General features: G+C 40.7%; 2 protein-coding genes across 4 annotated transcripts; both read left to right on the top strand.

Moving 5' to 3' along the window:
- Nucleotides 1-1840: 1840 nt before the first annotated feature.
- LOC125881489 (uncharacterized) lies at nt 1841-21771 on the top strand. 3 transcript variants are annotated; one of them, XM_049564567.1, is made up of 3 exons: nt 1841-1900; nt 2746-2839; nt 2946-3348. In XM_049564567.1, exons 2-3 carry the CDS (start codon nt 2750-2752, stop codon nt 3204-3206), a joined length of 351 nt encoding a protein of 116 aa, XP_049420524.1. In that variant the 5' UTR covers nt 1841-1900; nt 2746-2749; the 3' UTR covers nt 3207-3348. The 3 variants fall into 3 exon arrangements, with proteins under 3 accessions (XP_049420524.1, XP_049420525.1, XP_049420523.1); XM_049564568.1 differs by lacking the exons at nt 2746-2839; nt 2946-3348 and adding exons at nt 21169-21262; nt 21369-21771 and having other exon boundaries at nt 1849-1900; XM_049564566.1 differs by lacking the exons at nt 1841-1900; nt 2746-2839; nt 2946-3348 and adding exons at nt 20309-20370; nt 21169-21262; nt 21369-21771.
- On the top strand, nt 4928-5745 carry LOC125881487 (uncharacterized). The gene is made up of 3 exons (XM_049564564.1): nt 4928-4959; nt 5082-5175; nt 5368-5745. The coding sequence occupies exons 2-3, from the start codon at nt 5086-5088 to the stop codon at nt 5650-5652; spliced, it is 375 nt and encodes a 124-aa protein (XP_049420521.1). The 5' UTR covers nt 4928-4959; nt 5082-5085; the 3' UTR covers nt 5653-5745.
- Nucleotides 21772-22086: the final 315 nt, after the last annotated feature.

Here is a 22086-nt window from a genome sequence, read left to right as displayed (position 1 = left end):
CAAGGGGTGATGGAAATAGTATTGCATTCCAAATGATTAACCCTTTCAAGCCAGGCCTGTAAAACAACTTTTGTAGCAGGAGTCATTAGCTACGACACAACTCAAATTTGCATTGTGTTGGATCATTTATTGATAATGGCAACAAAACATGAGGAACAGGAAAAGGGGCGCAGCTCTTCCCCCCACAAAATTTATCGAACTAAATCAAACAAGTGCATCCTCACCCAGTGTGTATGCACCCACACTACTAAAACAGTATGGAAAAACACATAACTAACATAACTTTGATAGTACACACTCAGTGGTGTAAAGAACTAATCTCGCAGATGTGTTACATATTAGAGTCTTCAGCATCCTACTCTGAAACATGTACAGAACATTGTGCATGGCAAACCATGCACTTTACAGCTGCATTTCTTGGAGTTACAAGGATCTTCACTCTTGCAGCCACACCGGATCATCTTCAGGATGTAGTCTGGAACAAGTTTGACATCTTCTGGTAGGTGGATTGGGATCAGTGCCCTGTTACATGTGTCCTTTTTCCATCCAAATTCCTCTGGGTTCATTGCAGGTGGCTGATTGTTTTTGAGATTTAGCCACAGGTACGCTTGGAAGTGGGCCCTCTTTACATTTTCAGTGAACGCTTCCTTTGTCGGAGGTAGACCAGCTAGATATGGTGAAGACATATATCCTTCCCCATTCTTTTTTCCCCTACAAGTAGCCTCGTGTGTGTCATGTCTGTGCTCTCCGTTATGCCATAACAGGCTGAGTTGAAGGCAGTGGCTTGGTCAAGGACTTGCTGGAATGGTGCATCCACATTACCAATAGCTGATAGATCGTAACCAGCTTTCAGGGTTTTGATGACAGAGCCTTTCCCCAAACCATAGTACGACACTACAGTGTCACACCCTGATATGGCATGGGCTGGTAAAAGGTGTTTAACAATTTGTGTCTGCTTGGCCTGTGTTGACTTGATGTCCACTATTATTCTCTCCTTGCAGGGGGATTCCATGATGAAGTTAGGTTACTGTTAACAGGGAAGTACTTGTTTGAGGACATGAGGACTTTATTATCGTCTTGTTTGAGCATATTAGGACTTAGTTATTGTTGACAACTTCTAGTATTTTATACTTATTGGGTCCTACTGATGCCAAATAGCTAGGAGAAATTAAAAAAGCATACCAAACAAAAGTTTGGGTCTCAGGAGGCTATAATGATTAAGGTTAATTAGTATGTTTTGTATATCTCTGTAATGTAGCACAGTGTTAACAATGTTGCTGATACAATTCTCTCTGACCTTGAACTCAAACCATTGTGTTGCCCCTCCCAAAATATGTAGTTTAATTATTAAATTAATACCATGAATATGCGGGCGACTAGTTGTCTCATGACCTTAAATGACAACTATTGGCTGACTAGGAAAATTCTTAGTCAGGGGCAGCCCTAGTTTTCTGACAATGTCAGTCTACATTAGTATCAAAATCAAAATCATAAATTGTTTTATTGGCTGGCTGTGGACATACAAGGAATCTCACCCCAATTTCTGTTGCTCTCACTGTGCATACAACAAAGGGGAGGCATGCAATTAATTTAGTGAACAGTGAACAATCGTGCAGTGGTTCAGACTGCAGAGAGCGCTGAATAACTAGTAAATGATAAATATGATGGGTTACTTTTTATTTGTAAAGGTAGAATTTATGGCTGAGCAGCTGTTGTGAAATACTGTAAATGACTAATATTAATCGGAAACAGGGCTCAGGACGGCTGACTAAGAATTCCAGTTTATCACACTGTGCCTCATGCCACTCCTTTTCCTTCTGCAGCACAGATGATGTAAAAGTGAATTGGCCAGCTGAACTTCACTTATGCCCACAGACTGACTGGTGTGACATTCAAGACTGTAAGTACTCCATTGGTTTCATACATCACTGTGCAAGAGTAGTTTGATGCAGAGTTATTGCAGGATGCGGTTAAATCTGTTTTTAAAAGATATATCAGACTCAATGTGGTGGATTCAGTACAAATTATTATTTTATTTTCTATGTAGGAAGCAAAAGAAGAGCATCCACTCAGATATACCCCTTTTCCACCAGAATTAGCGTGTGTACGCAGGCTTTTTAAACACGAGTAAACATGCTAAAAATAGGCTATAGACTCCTTTCCCATTGCCAGTAGATCCATGCTGTGTACACAGTTCTGCAGCAGACTATTGTGACTTTTTGTGTGGTTTTTGTTTTGTGTGTGTCATGTTCAACATCATGGACAGGCCAGGTCAGTAAACGGTAGAATGGAGCAAAGAGGCCAGTGAAAATGTTGCCGTGGTTATTTCTTTTAATATGTATAACTTTTTCAGTCTCTCCTTCAAACTGGGTGCCAACTAATTTGCATCGATGTTTAAGCGCTGCTTGGTTCGAGATGGATAGTATTTTATGACAGCGCATCATTGCATCTTGCCTGTAAAGGAGCTAAAATTAGTGCATTCACCCAGGTGATGTGTCCCCATGTGTGCTGATCGGAGCCGGAGGTGATAAATACCTATGCCTACTGCAGAGTCTTTTGACTCGGGTGTGAATGCTGATTAAAACCTTTCCTATTGCATTAAAAAGCCAGATGTTAGCAGGTATTAGTGCGTTTTTCTGGTTCAGCACAAAATATATGCCAAAAATGTGTTTTCAGTGTATTTCCAGTATTTTTTTAATCCGATACAATATTTCAGATTTAATTGTTTTTGTTCCTTGGTTGCAGAATCATGAGCAGGAACTACTTGTCCAAAAATGATGAGCTCCGCAGGGGAGACTACCTGCTGTCCAACAACGGACAGTGGAAGGCTATCTTCCAGGTGAGAATCTCACTTTAAAGTTAAATGCTATGGTAGCTTATGACTACATATTTTGCTGTGATATTGTTTGGACAACAGTCCGATGTCTCTTTTTTTCTGCCTGCAGGATGATGGTAACTTTGTCATCTATGGCTGGAAACCTGTGTGGGCTTCAGACACTTATGGATCAGACGCTCAGCGCCTGTGCATGCAGGCTGACTGCAACCTGGTCATGTACAACAAGTGTGATGAACCCAGGTGGCATACAAACTCTGCCAAATCTGAATGCAACATGTGCCGTCTTCAACTGACCGATGACGGCAAACTGGTGGTGAACAGGGAATGTGATGAAATCTGGAGCTCTGCTGAGTCTAAAGGCATGAAATAATGTCTTACCATGACATCACAAAGCTTTTTAAACTGAATGCTTTGCAAGAGAAAGTCATCTTTGGATGTCAACGTGAATAAGAGTAAAGCTGCCTGCCATGTAATCTGGTATCAAATAAAAGCTCTTTTTCACAATGTATAAATGTGTTTTTCTCTTTGTACTTTCTACTACTTGTGCTAACTGGTTATCTTCAACAGTTCTACTTGTTAGGCAAATAGATAAAGAGACAGATATTCAGATTACATCTGAACTGTTAACCAGTGTTGATCTAATCTCTTAAAATAGATTCTGCAATCTACATTGTAGAATCTGTCAGCAGCCCTGTGTGAAAGACGACTGGGGGGGGCTTTGAGTCTGAACGATGCTGTGCTTTAGCCATAGACAATGGAGGGGGCGCAGCCGAGACATGCAGGTGTCCCCACGAAATGTGTACCTACAGAAACAGCAAGTTCCACGTCCATAGCGACCGCCCCACCCAAAACGCCGTCTCGTCAACGTGGAATTTTTTATTTTTTTTTTCCCAACAGATGTCTTAGTTACAACATGATTGAGCTAACTGGAGTAGTTTCATGTCGTATCCGATAACGGGAGGCTTTTAACAGATGACGTCCTGATGTTAGCTTTGCTAACTGTCCCTGTCAGCAGCAGCCACTGATGCTTTCTAGACATCGTGATTTCCCATAACTGAATAAATACCACACACAGCAACACAAAACTGCTTTGCTAGCTCAATCATATTGTAACTAAGATATCCTTTGGAAAAAATATTTTATTCACTGACCGTTTATTGAGTTATTACCTTATTTTTATACAGTCAATGGTAGGCTGACCAAATGTCCTCTTTTGCCCGGACATGTCCACTTTTCACGTCCCGTCCGGGGCATCCGGGGGTCTTTTATAAACTGATGATAATGTCCGGTTTTCCATGTGTTTGTATGTGTGTGTGTTAGAGTGCGGCACGGGCAGCATATTTCTGTCCAAAGTTTGTGTCACACAGTGGTTACAGGCTATTTAACAGGCCAGGCGTGCGCCGGGGTTGTTTAGCTGTGGAGAGGGAGACCTCCGTGTTTGAGACGGGAGCGGAAGGCGGGAGGTCCAACGCTTCTAGCGAGAGGAGAGGGAGAAATAAAACAAAATAAGATGTCTCCCTCTTTTATTTTATTTTCAGCGTTTAATTAAGGCGGAGGCAGGCGGCTGGAGGTCCGAGACTTCCAGAGGGGAGAGAGGTAGAAACAAACAGCCAATGTGTGTCTGTGTGTGTTATGTTCAGGTGTTGTCACGTAGCTAAATAACAGTGCCCAAGCAATAAACAGGACAGACAATAGGATTTTATTTATTCTTACACTACATTTTCACTGAAAGCTGACTGAATCCGACCCGAGCCCGAATACAATTTATAGCTACATTTTTGACCAAACCTGGCCGACCCGTCGGGTACCATCGGGCTCGGATCGCCACACTCTGGTGTGTGTATGTGTCCCCTATCTATAGGGGCCTATCTGAATTTCTGTCTTTGAGAGATATTATTTTGTAATATAACTGAATTTTCTATCCATACATATAAATTTTAAATGTATTAAAATTATAAGGCATCTTTGAGTAAGCTGCGAGTATCATTTAAGTAGGCTATGTTGTGGCTGGCCGAGTGTCCTCTTTTTTGGAAATCAAAATATGGTCACCCTAGGTGTGACCAGCTGTGAATTTCACCTCCTTCACTTGTGTGCACAGACTGACTGGTGTCACATTCAAGGCGGTAAGTACTCTATACTTCTATATTGACCAATTGATTTGCAAATGAAATGCCAAAATGTGGTGATAATGCATTTGCAGTGTCTTAGCCAGATAAAACATTACTTTTTTGATTGTTTGTTTCAGAATCATGAGTAAGAACCAGCTGTCCAAAAATGAACACCTCCGTAAGGGTGAATACCTGATGTCCAACAACGGGGAGTGGAAGGCTATCTTAAAGGTGAGGGAACCAGATTTTTAGCAGTCCGGAAGTTCATAAAAATCAAACATTATTTACCAGCCTTTCTAAAATCAAATATGAAAGAAAGCGATTATTCCTATTTTCTAAGAGAGTGTGTTGTTTATGTGTATATTTCTTTTTTGGAAATGCACATTCTAATAACTGCCCGATGTCTCCCCTTTCTGCCTGCAGGAGGATGGTAACTTTGTCATCTGTGGCTGGAAGACTGTGTGGGAATCAGACACTGCAGGATCAGATGTCGTCCGCCTGTCCATGCAGGCTGACAGCAACCTGGTCATGTACAACCAGGATGACACTCCCAGGTGGCATACAAACACGTATTTTGTTGGACAAGGCAGGTTTGGCAGCAAGTGTGAGTGCAACTGCCATGTTCAACTGACTGACGACGGCCAACTGGTGTTGCTTAGGGAATCTAAAGAAGTCTGGAGCTCTGCTAACTCCAAAGGCACAAAATGATGTAAATCATGACATGTCAAAGTTTTTAAATATTGAATGCTTTGCAAGTGAAGGTCGTCTTTGGATGTCAGCATGAATTTTACAGTAAACCTGCTTGCCATGTAATCTGGAATCAAATAAAAGCACATTTTTAAAATGTATGATTGTGTTTCTCTTCTCTTTGTAGTCACTGGGTTATGACTTCATAGTTATCTATAACGGTTCTAATATCGTCAGTAGGAGTACTAGAAGTTGTTGGGGAAGAAAAAGGGGAAGTAGAAGAGGAATAAAGAAGTAAAACATGTCGGAAGTCAAAACACATGAGTGCACTTCACTGAAACACAACTAGTAGCTTTATGCTTAAATATCACTCTTAATCTTGGGGCGTCGGTGGCTTAGTGGTAGAGCAGGCACCCCTACAAGGCTGTTGCTGCAGCGGCCCAGGTTCAAGTCCAGCCCGTGGCCCTTTGCTGCATGTCATCCCCCTCTCTCTCCTCCCCCCACACTTGGCTGTCCTATCCTTTAAGGCAAAAATGCCCAAAAAACATCTTTAAAAAAAAAAAAATCACTCTTAATCTTATCTCCTTAACACAAAATAGGATTTAAAAACATTTTAATAAAATAAAAACATAAGAAAAGAAGGTCAGAAGTTCAGTTCCTGCTATCTGCACTTTAGACAGACATTCATTCATCGCTTGTGCAAAAAATACATATATCTGATGAAATCATGTATCATGGAAAATGTTGTTGCAGTCAGTTGAACCAACATCTGTACCAACCATATAAGGAAGGACTAACAGAAGCTGTTTGTTTATCAAATATATAATTAGAATTATATAACTTACTGTAACTGTGCAAGAGTCAGACGTTCACAGTGGAGATGTTTTATGAGCCTCTTCAGTTTAACTGCTTTATATGAATACACTGATATCAACCATCTCGCTGTTTTATGGCTCCCCTGTGTGGAGAAGAGTGGATCTTCTCCAGTTTTCTTCCACAGTCATGAACCATGTTGGAGCTGTTTATTATTTGTTTTAAGTGTTTGATTTATTCTAGATAGTCACTTTATGTAGATTAAGTTTAGATATTTTCTTCTCTAGCTAAAATGAGTTCATTTTGAAAGGACTGGCAGCAGTATGGGCACTCTGAGTTTATTAACATAGGCAGGTAAAGGATCAGCATGGGCCTGAGAGGGTCTCTGTTGTTTTACCAGAGCAACAGGGGCAGACAGAGCCATCATGTCTTTGTTTGCATGAATGCTAATGTAAAATAAACATGAGAAATTCAAAAACCTCATTATGACCAACAGACCTCTGTGTACTAGTCATCCCTATTGTGTTTGAACACCTGCCCCATTGCCCCTTGATATCCAAGTGCCCTGTTGTCAATGCATTTTTTGTGTGCATGTGTGAAGGCCTGCCTGTGGCTCTTATCAAATAGAACATTTTAAGAACTAATAACATTTTAGCTTTGACCTGGCTGCTGTCAGCTTATGTCACATGAAGAGCTTTCACCTGCGGCCGTTGAAAAATGTTGAGATGGTGAGTTTAATCTTTGTGATTGATTATCACATTATATTTAGAGAATTAGCACTGCACGGCACCTTCAAATCATGCATTGGATACGCAATGTAAGTTTACTAGCGTTCCTGACTGCTGGTTCTTACTAGACATTGTTTCTTGGAATAACGCCACTGCAAGAATACTGAGATGTTTTCCAAGATGTGAGAGCTGCTGGCCAGGTCATCCCGCCCCTCAGAACTGTTCAGTAAACTTCTGTTTTCTGTTGGCAAAGGCATAGGCCTACTTATTCATTTAGTAAGCAGTATGCAGTACAAACATACTAAGTTTGTAGTAGGCAGTACATTGATATGTGATTCCAGAACATACATAACATGAAATCATAAAATGCTACATTGTCAAAATAACTCATTGTTGAGTTTTGGTTTCATACATTGGGTTTTACATAGGACACGAACATTCTGTCATTCTCCTTCTTTACAGCAGCTGCTAAACGTGTCGGATGATAAGGCGGCCCAGTGTGTCTCAGTGTGTCAGCATCTATCACTGAGGTCCACTGACCAAGCAATCTCTGAACCTGTCGGCTATAGTCTGACAAAGATTAAGCATACATAAGGTCGGGAGTCGAGAGTGAGGACAATAAACCTGCCACTATGTAATGTGGAATCAATAAAAGTTTTTTTTTCTCTCTTTGTATTTACTGGGTTATGACTTACAAGTAACTTTAAACAGTTTTACTGTAATGCAAGTATCTTGGTAAGGAGCACTGGTAGTTGTCGAGATTTGCTTCCAGAAAAAAATGGGGAAGTAAAAAAGAATAACGTTGGCTAACTGGCTACAACTCAGTTTCCATGTTTTCATTGTTTTGAGTTCATTCATGTCTCTGTAGCCCGCTTTTTCCAATACATTACATTAACACCAAGCTTTTATCTGAGGCATCAACCCATCCCATCCTTGAACACATACAATGGGTTGGAAGAGGATGGCTTTGTGTTCATATTCAGACCTGTCCTCCACACTGCAGCCTCCATATGGCTCAACCCTAAACTCTGCATAGGTTAATCACCATTCCTCTGGAGGCTGTGGAATGATAGGGTAATCTTGGTCCTCTGGAACCTATATGAGGAAGGTACGGTTAAGTCCTTTAATGTTCCGAAGACACAATTTCATTCACTGCAGCATCAGTTCTGGAAATATTTACAACTCAGGCATTTATTGTTCCATACCTTCAGATCTCTCTCAACCCCTCCCACCTCTGCAAGCTTCCTTACACAGATAAGGGGGGTCTTTGGTAAAGGGCACGAGGCCTTGCTCTATTATTTAGTGCTTCTAAAGTGCTCAGACAAAAGCACCTTCTTCCTTGGTCTGACCTGGGAGATGGACTTAAATGTGTCATTCACTGAGAGGGAATGGACTAGGATCCTACTTAACTTCAGATAGATGTCCGGGGGGCTATACAGAGTTAAGGTAAAACAAACCCCAGAACATTGGAGATGCCAAAATGAAGAGGGTTCATTGACTCATATGTTGCGAAGCTGGGCTTAAATACAAGACTTCTTGTCTGAGATTCATGAAAATCATCAGGTGCAATGTGCCTTTCTCCCAAAGTCTGTTTATTCTTAGGGACCTGTTGCTCCTCAAGGACCTTTAGTCTCTCGATGCAGAATGAGTTCAGCCTGCACTGATACTGGGGCATAAACTCCTCAATTAATCTTTGGCATAATCACTTAAGTAGACTAGCAGCACTGCAAGGCCTGTCATGTAGACTTATGAACAGAGTGAAGTATTTCCATGTGAAATAGGGTAATAACCTCTCCTACACCAGAGAGCCAGACTAGGTGTAACACTGGGAGGGATTCAGGATTCAATGTCCTAGGTACATTCTCAGTGTTTTTCTGACTTCTATTCCCGTGGCAGCGGATTGGCCTGCACTGCATCTCATCACCATGATTGCTGTATTTGGTATTGCTGAGTTTGGAAGTAAGCTCTGTTTCTACCAAACACTAAAGCTTGATGGAATTTATTTTATTTGTTTTATGTATCTTTTTTGTCCTTTTTTCTGTTACACTGTTTGTCCCAAGCAATGTCTGTTTTATGTACCAGCACCTACCAATATGATTTGTTGTCCTATATCTGTTACATGTGTGTTTTTTAGATGATTGTTGTAATAAGAAATGAATCAATCAGCTTCTTAAGTGTAAACTAACTCTTTTTATCAAGTGTTTGGAACCAAATTAAAGAAGGAAATGATGATACTGTGAGACATTAAGTAACCCGAGATGGAAGGTTAATACGAGGTATACATAAAAATATTTGAATGTTTGGAGAGAACGCTTCTTTGTCATTCAAAATTTTTTCTGTGTTCATTTTACAACAACCGGGATGTCTAAAAAACTGGAAATTGCTGAACTGCTGTTTGGTGCCGAGGAGGAACTCGCATTGGTTGGAAATAAAAGAAATGACTGCAACTGCAACAAGGCGCCACAAGATGTCACCCTAATACTGCTGTTTTCTCTAAGCAAGGCAAGGCAAGTTGTATAGAGCTAGGGGATGGAAAATAAAAACAAGCTAAAAAAAATACTAAGAAAGGTTAAAAAAAAAAGTGAAAATAAAAGTTACAGTTACAGATAATGAATAATTATTGATATGATTTAATAAAAGGCAGCAGCAAAGAGAAAAATCTTGCAGCAGACCTGTAGTTTTCTGGAAGTTTATTCCAGATATGTTGTGCATAAAAACTAAACACTGCTTCCCCATGTATAGTCTTGCTCTGTGGACATAAAGTAGACCTGTCAGATGATCTGAGAGGTCTCAGTGGTTCACAGTGTAGCAGAAGGTCAGAAAGGTATTTGGGCTCTAAACCTTTTATTAGTCACCAAATGTGATCAGCATAACCTCAACACCTTTGCTTACCATTGAAAATTGTGTGTCAAACACAGTTTCGTGACAGTCATGACAGTAACCCCGACGTGTGCAATGGTGCAAGTGCATATTAAGTGCTGCCCATGCTGAACCTCTGGTGGGAGATTTTCAAAATGTGTTTAAAATATCTGATTTTTTTTTTTTGTTATAATTTTATTTTTAACTCATTCATAATACAAAGAATACATATATAATGGACATTCAGCACCTGACACTGTTGCATCAAAGAAGAAAAAAGGACAGAGGATAAATAGAGCAACAAAATAGGCCTAAAATCTGAAAAATTCCAGTCTGCAGTATCGTCAGGGGTGTGAGAAACAAAAACAAAAAGAAAACCAGCAAACAAACAAAAGAAACATGGGAGGACAAATATCAGAATACTTCGTATCAGGATAGGGCAACGTTTAAGCAGAAAAAAATAGCAGCATGGCTCACAAGATGTACATTTAGGTCTCATCAAGTACTGCCAAAAATGGCTTCCACATCTTCTGTTAATAGTTTTGGGAATTCTGCTTGCTAAAGCGATTCTGTTCCATCCTAGCAATAGAAACCATTTCACTGAGCCACCTCTTCAAACAAGGAGGTTGTCCTGTCTGAAGAGCCTAATATTGCCAGATTGCAATCTGGTTGAATATTTATTTTATATTGTTTAGAGAACCAATTAAATATGTCACGCAAAAATTGCTGAGGACCGGACACTGCCAGAACAGGTGTGAGAGTGAGCCTTGAGCACTGCCACATCTATTTCATAAGGGAGACACTGATTCTGAAGTTTAGTTTTGGAGTATGTCTGATTTAAATGCCAATGTCAGTGTTAATGCTATATCAAAACACATAATATAAATTCTGTTATGCTGGAGCACAGTTTAAAGTCCTAGCAAGTCTGCTACAACATAAACTATTTTTACCCATGGTGAAGGGCTCTGTATTGAATGTCATTACTCTTGGATGATGATTGTTACAACAGATGATGACCCTTTGCCTTAAGAATGAGTATCAGATATCACTGAAATAGAAGTCAAGGTAGCAAAGACTATCAAGACTAAAACTACATAAGAGTCCAGGCCCAGATGGCTTTACAGCCAAATGGTACAAATCCTTCAAGGAACAGTTAACTCGAAAACTGCCAGATATGTAATGGGGCACTCAAAAAGGGAGAGATCCCTCCCTCACGGAAGGAAGCCATAATTTCAGTAATACCTAAAGAAGGAAAAGACTCATTAGATTGTAAACAATACCGGCCCATCTCAGTGTTGAATTTGGACTATAAAATTTTCATGTCAATATTGGCTCGGAGAACTGAAAGACACTTGCCATCTCTTATCTATTTGGACCAGACTGGATTTATCCACCAGAGACAGACCCAAGACAGCCTGGGGAGAACATTACATATATGTGGCATATACAACGAAACAGGACACAAGTTTTCATCATACTCTTATTGAGGCTTTCAAAGCTATATACAATAACCCAACAGCAAGAATCAAAAGAAATGGCAGTCTCTCCAATCCCTTTATTTTGGAGCATTCGTGTAGGCAGGGTTGTCCCTGTTCTCCACTTCTCTTTGCTCTCTTTATAGAACCTCTCAGTCAATATATTAGACAAAACCAACATATTAAGGGTATATAGCAGGACAGGAACACAAAATATCTTTGTTTGCAGACGACGTATTAATTTTTCTATCACAGCCCTCCATATCTCCACCATCTATAACAGGGGTGTCAAACTCATTTTCACCAAGGGCCACATCAGCATAATGGCTGCCCTCAAAGGGCCAGATGTAACTTATAAATGTAACTAAATGTAACCAAATGTAATGTAAAATAAATGTAACTACTCCTTAATGTTAAATAACTTTGAATTTATTACTTATTCAAGTTACAAATATTACAGTTGCATAGAAAAAAATATGTTTGCTTGTTGCTCTGTTATAACATAAATCCTTTTAATTTGTCAGGTTATGAATCCCACATAACTCCATCAATCGAGGATCAAACTATCCAAGTGAATAAAGAAAAATAACATCAAACACAAGTTATGACATTAACTTTGTTCAAAACGGGTTAGGATGTGGAAACACTGCCGTCTAGTGGCGGGAAGCCATCACTTCGCGGGTAACATAATCGACATGCATTGTGGGAAATGTAGTTTTTGGTCAAATCACGCTTTTGACCTATTTATTTTTAGACAATCAGACCTTTTAAGCTCTCGCGGGCCACATAAAATGACGTGGCGGGCCACATTTGGCCTGCGGGCCTTGAGTTTGACACATATGCTTTAAAACTACAATCAGAGAAATTCAAGAGATGGTGGTCAAAATGGATCAGATATATAAACTCACAGAGACCAGAACTGCTCTAAGTACCTTATTACATGATTTGAAGTACCAGACTATGAACTATTGAGAGGACTGAGGAAGAAGATGCTGTGAGTAGATCTCCATAGAAAAATGAGTGATGAAGGTTTGGGAAAGTGTGACATCCTTTGTTCAGATGTTCTTATTTTGCAAATTGTAAAAGGAAAGAGAGAGCAATAGATGGAAGTGTCATGATCTGCCCTGCCTGTAACCTGCTGCTCTAGGAAACTTCCACTCACCCTGACTCCTCCTCACTCACCTACCAGCCATACCACCTAATCAGTCTCATCACTCACACCAGGTCTTCCCAGCTGCTCCACATCACTAATCAGCCCTGCATATAACCTCACAGATTCACTCAGTCATTGCCAGATCGTCTTCGCATTATACCTGACCTTCCTGCAATCTTATTTGGACTGACTTTCCTGTATCGACTCGGCTTGCCTCTGATCTTCTCTTCTCGTCTCTGCCCCAGTAAACGCTACAGCCTTCCGTTCCTGACTACAGGTTTTGCCTGAGAGTTTTCTGGTCTCCGTCGGCTTTTGGCTGTGTGGCGATTCACCACTCCTGTTTTCCCTGTCCTGCCAGTTCTTCAATCCTCTGCCTGCTCTCGACAATCCATCTGTCTGTTCCCGCTGGTTTCGTCTGCATCACTGTCTGTTCACTGACTTTCGGCCCAGCTTCTCACCGCCCTCATTCCTGCCTGCCCCGTTGGTCCTGTAGTAGTCTCTATATACAGACTCTACATTCAGTGAATGTAGAGTTTCTATATAGACTCTATAGACTCTATAGGCAATCCCTGGAGATCTTGCCTCCGGAAGAAGAGCGGAAGAGCCCTGGTTTCCGGTTGTAGGCTGTTTGTAGTCCGTGTGATATTGACCAATCACGTTTGAGCCGGCTGCAGTTGTTGCCAGGTTAAACGGTCTGTGCGGTGAACTAACGAGGCGGAACATAATTGCCGTCACTACAAACTCTGAATCCATCGCAATGGTTCAGCATATTTACTTATATATAAACGGAAGTCAGAAATGGAAATTCACCTCCTCTGCCCAAATCAAACCGGAATGCCAAAAAATCGGTGGCCTGCCCCCAGAGGCTGTATTCGGCATCTGCCAGAAGTCAGATGCCGAATACAGCCGATGGGTTCCGAGAATGGTCCTGTAGTAACTCGTCGCCTGGCGCTCAGCGTTAGCTGACAAACGTGTATGGGCATGATTTCAGTTGTCAGATAACATCAAGCTAACACTTTTTTTTCCATCATGCTGGACATTGTTACTCATCACACATTTGTCAGCTAACGTTGTTACAACCTAACCTGTTACATTGAGCGATAGGCCTACACTAGAAGGATGCAGTCGAAATCATAGCTAGATTATCATACCCTGTGTGTAACTAATTACGTGCCTTACCCTTATTGATCCCGTAGTTGAAATTGTCTAGGAGCAGGAGCACGGATGCAAAATACTTCCATGAGCAGATGTTACCATGGATGCAGGGGTCACTTGCAGGTGGCAGGTGGGAGCTTCTCGCGAGATTTTGAAGTATCTCGTCTCCTCGTTCCGGAAAAAAAATTACCACGAAAAACAGAAAAAATATTACTCAGGAAAACAGGTACAAAATTAGTCAGAAAAACAGAAAAAATTAGTCAGAAAAACAGGACTTTGTTATTTGTCAAGTGAATGCAATAGGCTTCCGTAATAAAGAACAGTTAATAGCAATGTAAATGTTGCTGCAAGTTTTTTTGAACCACCTTTTTTCGTTATGGCATGGTGATAGAAAGCTGCTAAAATCAAACCTGAACAATCATTTTAAGTACTCTTTTCTTAAAAGGGGCAGTAGTTATTTTTGATGTTGACTTGTCATTACTATGTTGGTTGGTGTCTCCCCATTTCTTGAGGACTATTTTATGCTCTAAACGTGGCTGCTCGAGACAGTGACTTTGTCCTCTGCTCCGTGTGCCAAAAGTAAATCTCATTAAAAGTGAGGGGAACTGGCAGAGCAGGGGCTCACTCGCAGGCTCTCTGTGAGCACTGTGCACTAAAAATAGACAGAAAGTGATTATTATACAGATATGTGATTACATCTGAACTCTTAATCAGTGGGGATCTGATACTGTTTCTACTGAGCGAAGTGCATCAGCAGCACTGCACGATTCAAGTGGTCCTGGTTAACATTATACTTACATTGTAGATGCTCTAAGTCAAGAGTATTCAGACTTACTCAACTACCTTAAAGGGACAGTCCCCCCCCCAAACCAAAAATACATATTTTTGCTTCTTATCTGTAGTGCTATTTATCAACCTAGATTGTTTTGGTGTGAGTGTCCGAGTGTCAGAGATCAGATAAGCTGTAGGCTGCCTTCTCTTGAAAATAATGGAACTAGATGGCACTCGGCTTGTGGTGCTCAATGTGTCTTTTTGTGCAGAAAGACACATTACTGGTAAGTTTTCCAAAAAAAATTCTTGGCGCTTTGAGCACCACAAGTGCCATCTACTTCCAGACATCTCAACGGCCAATATCTCAGACACTCTGCAACTCACAGCAACACAATCTGGAGTGATAAATATCACTAGAGGTAAGAGGACAAATATGTTTTTTTTTTAATTCAGGGGGAACGGTCCCTTAAGATCCACACACCTGGTCTCATGCCAAAATTGTCATCATGCTGGCGCTTGGGCAGTGATTTTGGCATCAGACACTGATGAAAGAAGCCATTCTTTCACGTTGACATGGTACATGTGCGGGGGCTGTCAGTGTGTAATGGCACCCCACGGCACCAGGGGGAAACACGGCTGGACACCAAGGTATGTTAAGGGAATGACAAGTACAACTAGGGTGGACAGGAGGGTCTGAGGATGGGTCCAACAATCACTGACCTTCACCCGGGGAGGCCGGTGTTCGCTTCCCATATGAATATAAAGCCAAAGCTGGTGTTGAACTGATGTTGTACATCTATTTTGAAAGAAACTATGCAAATTGTACATTTTCTGTGAAAACGGAAGGGCATTTTGAAAAGTTGACACGGTGTCCCAGAACATCAAGAACTGACGCAACCATGCTACCTTGCACGTCTCTATCTTGACGTGGGAAGTCCACGACCAACTACTGCCTCATGTTTGTTTTCAGTCTGTTGGTGTTTAACAGTGTCAAGGAAGGATCCTCAAACGACCGAATTTGAAGGACGCTACGACATCGACACCCGCCGAAGGACTGTTCCAATGTCAAAGATCCTTTCGAGTTTCACGAAGGACTGAGTCCTTCTTTCAGAGAAATTCGGAGGATGCATAAAGTCTCTGTAGGTGTTTCTCAAGGTCAAGGATGGATCCTCTAACGGCCAAATTTGAAGGACGCTACGTCACGGACCCCCGCCGAAAGACTGTTCCAATGTCAAGGATCCTTCCGAGTTTCACAAAGGACTGAGTCCTTCTTTCAGAGAAATTCGAAGGATGCATGTGTGGATCCTCCGCGGGTATAAAATCCCCACAATGCTTTGCACAGTACACGATTTAGTGGAAGTGAGGGTGGGGCCTCATCAGTGAAACCTGCGCCAGTGGAGCTCGGCAGGATTTAGATGTCATTTAATTGGATTAATGTCTCCACCAGTTTTTATCATACAAGCGTGAAAAAATATTGACAGAAACCTCACAATTTACTCTTTACAATGTGTCCATTGCCACATAATGAGATTTTTTGAAGTAACGTGATTTAGATAAAACATTAAAGTTTTAAATTAATCATTCACAGCAGAGATGGAGCGCTAATATGGATCACTTTGAAATGACAGAGTGATTCTGTGTGTGAGTCTGTGTTCATACTGTTAATGATAATTTGCTATGGTCTTCCAGCAACGGCCTCAAATATTTGCTTCATATCAATCCAAGGTACAATATTTACTGGGGTTATTAACAGAAAGAGCATTGGCTTGGGCAAAAGCAATTTATTGAAGTCAGTCTGCAGGAACCTGGTCTTATGAAGATTTTGTTAACAAGATTAGGCTGTGTTTGACCACCCAGATTTTCAAGGGAATGCATCTAACTGTCTGTAAAGTCTTTGGCAGGGAAACAGGATTGTGGCTGATTACTCTGTTGATTTTGGACCTATTCTGCTGAGTGGAACAAGGAAGCCTTATGGGGAGTGTTTGTAAAATGATTAAATGAACAAATGAGGGATAAATGAACCTGCTGACCTGTATTCTTTGGTTTTCCTTGCCATTTGGATTGACAATCATTTAGGCTTCATAACTTATAAAAGTGAAAAAAAGGAGATTAAAACTAGATAAATCAGCTAAAATGAGACTAAAACTAAGTAAAATGGCTAAAAAAAGTGCAAAAAGTAGGTAAAACAGAGCTAAAAAGGTGACTAACAGTAGGCTATAAACCATCTACATCATGGTCACACGAATTGACATCCCTACCACAATAAGGCTGTAAAGCTATGTTTGCCGTGATGACATTCTGTAGTCTAGTTTAGCTACTTGTTAGCAACCATCTTTTTTTTAAAGACAAATGCAAGCTTCCAAATTAATGATTGGGTTATTACAGACCTATTTAATGCTGTAAAACAAAATGTGAAAGTCTCTAAAGGAGAGTCCTAAAATGCTAACTCATTTCCGGGTCTTATTACTCATTTCTGGGGCACTCTATCGCTGAGTCCCTGATTTTTCCTATTTCCTGTTTTCCTGAAACAGGGATGGTTTCTTTATTACACTGAGGCGTCCACAGTTGACCTTGGGGCGGAATATATTTTGTACAAAAAATAAAGATAAGGGGTGAGAATTACAATACTGCAATTATTGAAAAAGTCCATAATAAAAATCATGAACAAATGCTTTCTATATGAAAATGTCCTGTTGTATGTTGCCATCCATTTAAGCAGACCCAAAAACTTCTGTCAGGCCTAAAGCACCCAAACAGGCTAAATAAAGTGCACCTGAAAAGGGCACCTTAGTGGACATCATCCCTTTACTTTTAGTTTAGTTATATTGCGCATGTGTAATACTGGTTAGTTCCCACTGGGTAAGAGAGCCTGTCCCAGTCTTTATTTAATAGCTTTGTTTATAGCTGTGTAGTCAAGATCAGAATAAAGGCCAAGTTCAAGGGGGCCACTGGGGCAGAAAGTAGGGAAGGGGCCATTGCCCCTCCAATTTATGCCCCTGCCACACATATGTTTTAAGTCGAGGATCACAGCTGGAGTGATTCCATTGCAAGATGGTCTCTAGTTTTAGTCTCCCTTTAGTTTTACCTCATTTTACTTTCCTTTTTTGTGAATGTTCCACTATGTTCTCCAGCTACTCATCAGCAAGTCTGTCTGGTGTAGCATACAATGGTTTCTATTTTATATAGCTCGACCCTTCAATTGACTTTGCTGCAGTTTACTTGATTAAAGCCCCTTTTTTGCTGTTGTCCATTCGTCCACCAGATGCCCTCGAACTTTCCCTTCCGTCCTCAACACCTGACTGTCCCACCCATCCACCCATCTGTTCCCATTTCCCTAATCTACCCTGCAGTTGCATGGCCTTCCCCGCTCACTCCCTCACCTGCATCTCATTCCCTCATAAACCTCTTGGTTCATAAACTGAAAAAGGTGTGACTGTATGTCTTTCCTGAGAATCTACACTCCTTGTGACTTTATTGGGTACACTCATACAATCTAATGCAATCCAGTGCAAGAGCTCTGCCATATATTCAGTGTCAGAAATTAGCAAGGGCCACGGGCCCGCAATTTATCCAAGAATGCCCACAAAAGCCATGTTCCGGGGGCCAAAATTGCCCCCAAAATATTTTGTTAATTTCATACCTTGCACATATTCCACCTCTCCCAAGCTGATAATGACAGTTTACATTTATGTAGAAAGACACATGTTTGTATGTTATAAAAATTGTGATCACACTGTTTATTCATGCTATTATTTTGTGCAAGTCTGAAGGATTGTTCCTGTTTCGTACTGCAACACTGCAACATCAGCAGACAGTTAAGGTTAAGGAAAGTTCAGTACTACATCTGTAAGAGGAAGTGGGAGAAACCGAGGGTCGGAGACAGATCGGGGACATATTATCTGGAGGGCAGTGTGACAGGGGGTCACACCAACTGAAAACTGTTGTTATCTATGAAATCTGTACTCGGTAGATTAGGAGAACTGAAACGATTGAAATTTCAATGCCCACCTATGCTGTACAAAAACTTGAAGTTGTTGCTCCTCAGGGAGCCTTTTCTCTGTAACCTCATCTTGTGTGTTGCACTGTGAAACGCTCCTTCTTGTACAAGAAAATAAATTCTGTTAAACTTTGATATTTCGGCTCCGGTCTCTTTTGTTTTAAAAGTAATTACGAAGAAATTCTTTTGATAGCAGTCATGCAAACAAAGAAAGCATGGCTCTGTCTGCCCCTGTTGCTCTGGTAAAACAACAGAGACCCTCTCAGGTACATGCTGATCCCATACCTGCCTGTGTATGTGCCCATACTGCTGCCCAGTCCTTTCAAAATGAACTAATTAACAAAAACAAATAGCTAGACAAGAAAATATCTAAACTTAATCTACATAAAGTGACTATCTAGAATAAATCAAACACTTAAAACAAATAATAAACAGCTCCAACATGGTTCATGACTGTGGAAGAAAGCTGGAGAGGGTCCACTCTTCTCCACACAGGGGAGCCATAAAACAGTGAGATTTTTGATATCAGTGTATTAACAGGCTGCTCGCTCAGTGTGTGATGTGCACTTGACGTGTGACCTGAGACCCTGTGTCCTCATATGAGGACATCACATTTTGGGTTTACTTGACCTTAGACTTTATTCTACTTAACTTAGACCTGTTATCCTCGTTCGTGGACACTTTTATGTCATCTAATGGTAGTAAGAGCACAATACACTAATCCATGTAAAAACAAGATGGCAGCCATCTTTGCGAAGTCAGTCTGCAGCCGATCCCGACACAAAAATGGACAAGGTCCAAAACCTGATCACATTTTATGGTAGAAACTAATAATGTTCATACTTTGATATGGCAACACATTTGACCAATTTTGGCAACAGTAACAAGCTAGGTTACTGTTAACAGGGAAGTACTTGTTTGAAGACATGAGGACTTTATTATCGTCTTGTTTGAGCATATTAGGACTTAGTTATTGTTGACAACTTCTAGTATTTTATACTTATTGGGTCCTACTGATGCCAAATAGCTAGGAGAAATTAAAAAAGCATACCAAGTAAAAGTTTGGGTCTCAGGAGGCTATAATGATTAAGGTTAATTAGTATGTTTTGTATATCTCTGTAATGTAGCACAGTGTAAACAATGTTACTGATACAATTCTCTCTCAGACCTTGAACTCAAACCATTGTGTTGCCCCTCCCAAAATATATAGTTTAATTATTAAATTAATACCATGAACATGTGGGCGACTAGTTGTCTCATGACCTTAAATGACAACTATTGGCTGACTAGGAAAATTCTTAGTCAGGGGCAGCCCTAGTTTTCTGACAATGTCAGTCTACATTAGTATCAAAATCAAAATCATAAATTGTTTTATTGGCTGGCTGTGGACATACAAGGAATCTCACCCCAGTTTCTGTTGCTCTCACTGTACATACAACAAAGGGGAGGCATACAGCAATTAATTTAGTGAACAGTGAACAATCGTGCAGTGGTTCAGACTGCAGAGAGCACTGAATAACTAGTAAATGATAAATATGATGGGTTACTTTTTATTTGTAAAGGTAGAATTTATGGCTGAGCAGCTGTTGTGAAATACTGTAAATGACTAATGTTAATCGAAAACAGTTCTAGGGAAACAGGGCTCAGGACGGCTGACTAAGAATTCCAGTTTATCACACTGTGCCTCATGCCACTCCTTTTCCATCTACAGCACAGATGATATAAAAATGAAGAGACCAACTGACCTTCACTTATGCCCACAGACTGACTGGTGTGACATTCAAGACCGTAAGTACTCCGTTGGTTTCATACATCACTGTGCAAGAGTAGTTTGATGCAGAGTTATTGCAGGATGCGGTTAAATCTGTTTTTAAAAGATATATCAGACTCAATGTGGTGGATTCAGTACAAATGATTATTTTATTTTCTGTGTAGGAAGCAAAAGAAGAGCATCCACTCAGATAGTGGGGTAAACCTGCTAAAAATAGGCTATAGACTCCTTTCCCATTGCCACTAGATCTGTGCTGTGTACACAGTTCTGCAGCAGACTATTGTGGCTTTTTGTGTGTTTTTTTTGTGTGTGTGTCACGTTCGACATCATGGACAGGCCAGGTCAGTAAACGGTAGAATGGAGCAAAGAGGCCAGTGAAAATGTTGCTGTGGTTATTTCTTTTAATATGTATAACTTTTTCAGTCTCTCCTTCAAACTGGGTGCCAACTAATTTGCATCGATGTTTAAGCGCTGCTTGGTTCGAGATGGATAGTATTTTATGACAGCGCATCATTGCATCTTGCCTGTAAAGGAGCTAAAATTAGTGCATTCACCCAGGTGATGTGTCCCCATGTGTGCTGATCGGAGCCGGAGGTGATAAATACCTATGCCTACTGCAGAGTCTTTTGACCCGGGTGTGAATGCTGATTAAAACCTTTCCTATTGCATTAAAAAGCCAGATGTTAGCAGTTATTAGTGCGTTTTTCTGGTGCAGCACAAAATATATGCCAAAAATGTGTTTTCAGTGTATTTCCAGTATTTTTTTAATCCGATACAATATTTCAGATTTAATTGTTTTTGTTCCTTGGTTGCAGAATCATGAGCAGGAACTACTTGTCCAAAAATGATGAGCTCCGCAGGGGAGACTACCTGCTGTCCAACAACGGACAGTGGAAGGCTATCTTCCAGGTGAGAATCTCACTTTAAAGTTAAATGCTATGGTAGCTTATGACTACATATTTTGCTGTGATATTGTTTGGACAACAGTCCGATGTCTCTTTTTTTCTGCCTGCAGGATGATGGTAACTTTGTCATCTATGGCTGGAAACCTGTGTGGGCTTCAGACACTTATGGATCAGACGCTCAGCGCCTGTGCATGCAGGCTGACTGCAACCTGGTCATGTACAACAAGTGTGATGAACCCAGGTGGCATACAAACTCTGCCAAATCTGAATGCAACATGTGCCGTCTTCAACTGACCGATGACGGCAAACTGGTGGTGAACAGGGAATGTGATGAAATCTGGAGCTCTGCTGAGTCTAAAGGCATGAAATAATGTCTTACCATGACATCACAAAGCTTTTTAAACTGAATGCTTTGCAAGAGAAAGTCATCTTTGGATGTCAACGTGAATAAGAGTAAAGCTGCCTGCCATGTAATCTGGTATCAAATAAAAGCTCTTTTTCACAATGTATAAATGTGTTTTTCTCTTTGTACTTTCTACTACTTGTGCTAACTGGTTATCTTCAACAGTTCTACTTGTTAGGCAAATAGATAAAGAGACAGAAATTCAAATTACATCTGAACTGTTTACTAGTGTTAACCTGGTTAACCCTGGTTAACCCCCCCCACACACACACACACACACTTGTGTCCCCAGGGTCCATGTTCAGTAGGCCAGTTCAGTATAGAATAGACAAACAAAATTCAATATTAAGTTTGTTTGTTTTTTAACTTGTAGATGCGTAAAATATTTAGGTCCAAAGAATATACAAAAAAAATCAGATATAAGA

This window comes from Epinephelus fuscoguttatus, linkage group LG21, assembly GCF_011397635.1.
Source record: "Epinephelus fuscoguttatus linkage group LG21, E.fuscoguttatus.final_Chr_v1".
Lineage (NCBI taxonomy): Eukaryota > Metazoa > Chordata > Actinopteri > Perciformes > Serranidae > Epinephelus > Epinephelus fuscoguttatus.
This window is presented reverse-complemented; position numbering and strand designations above follow the sequence as displayed.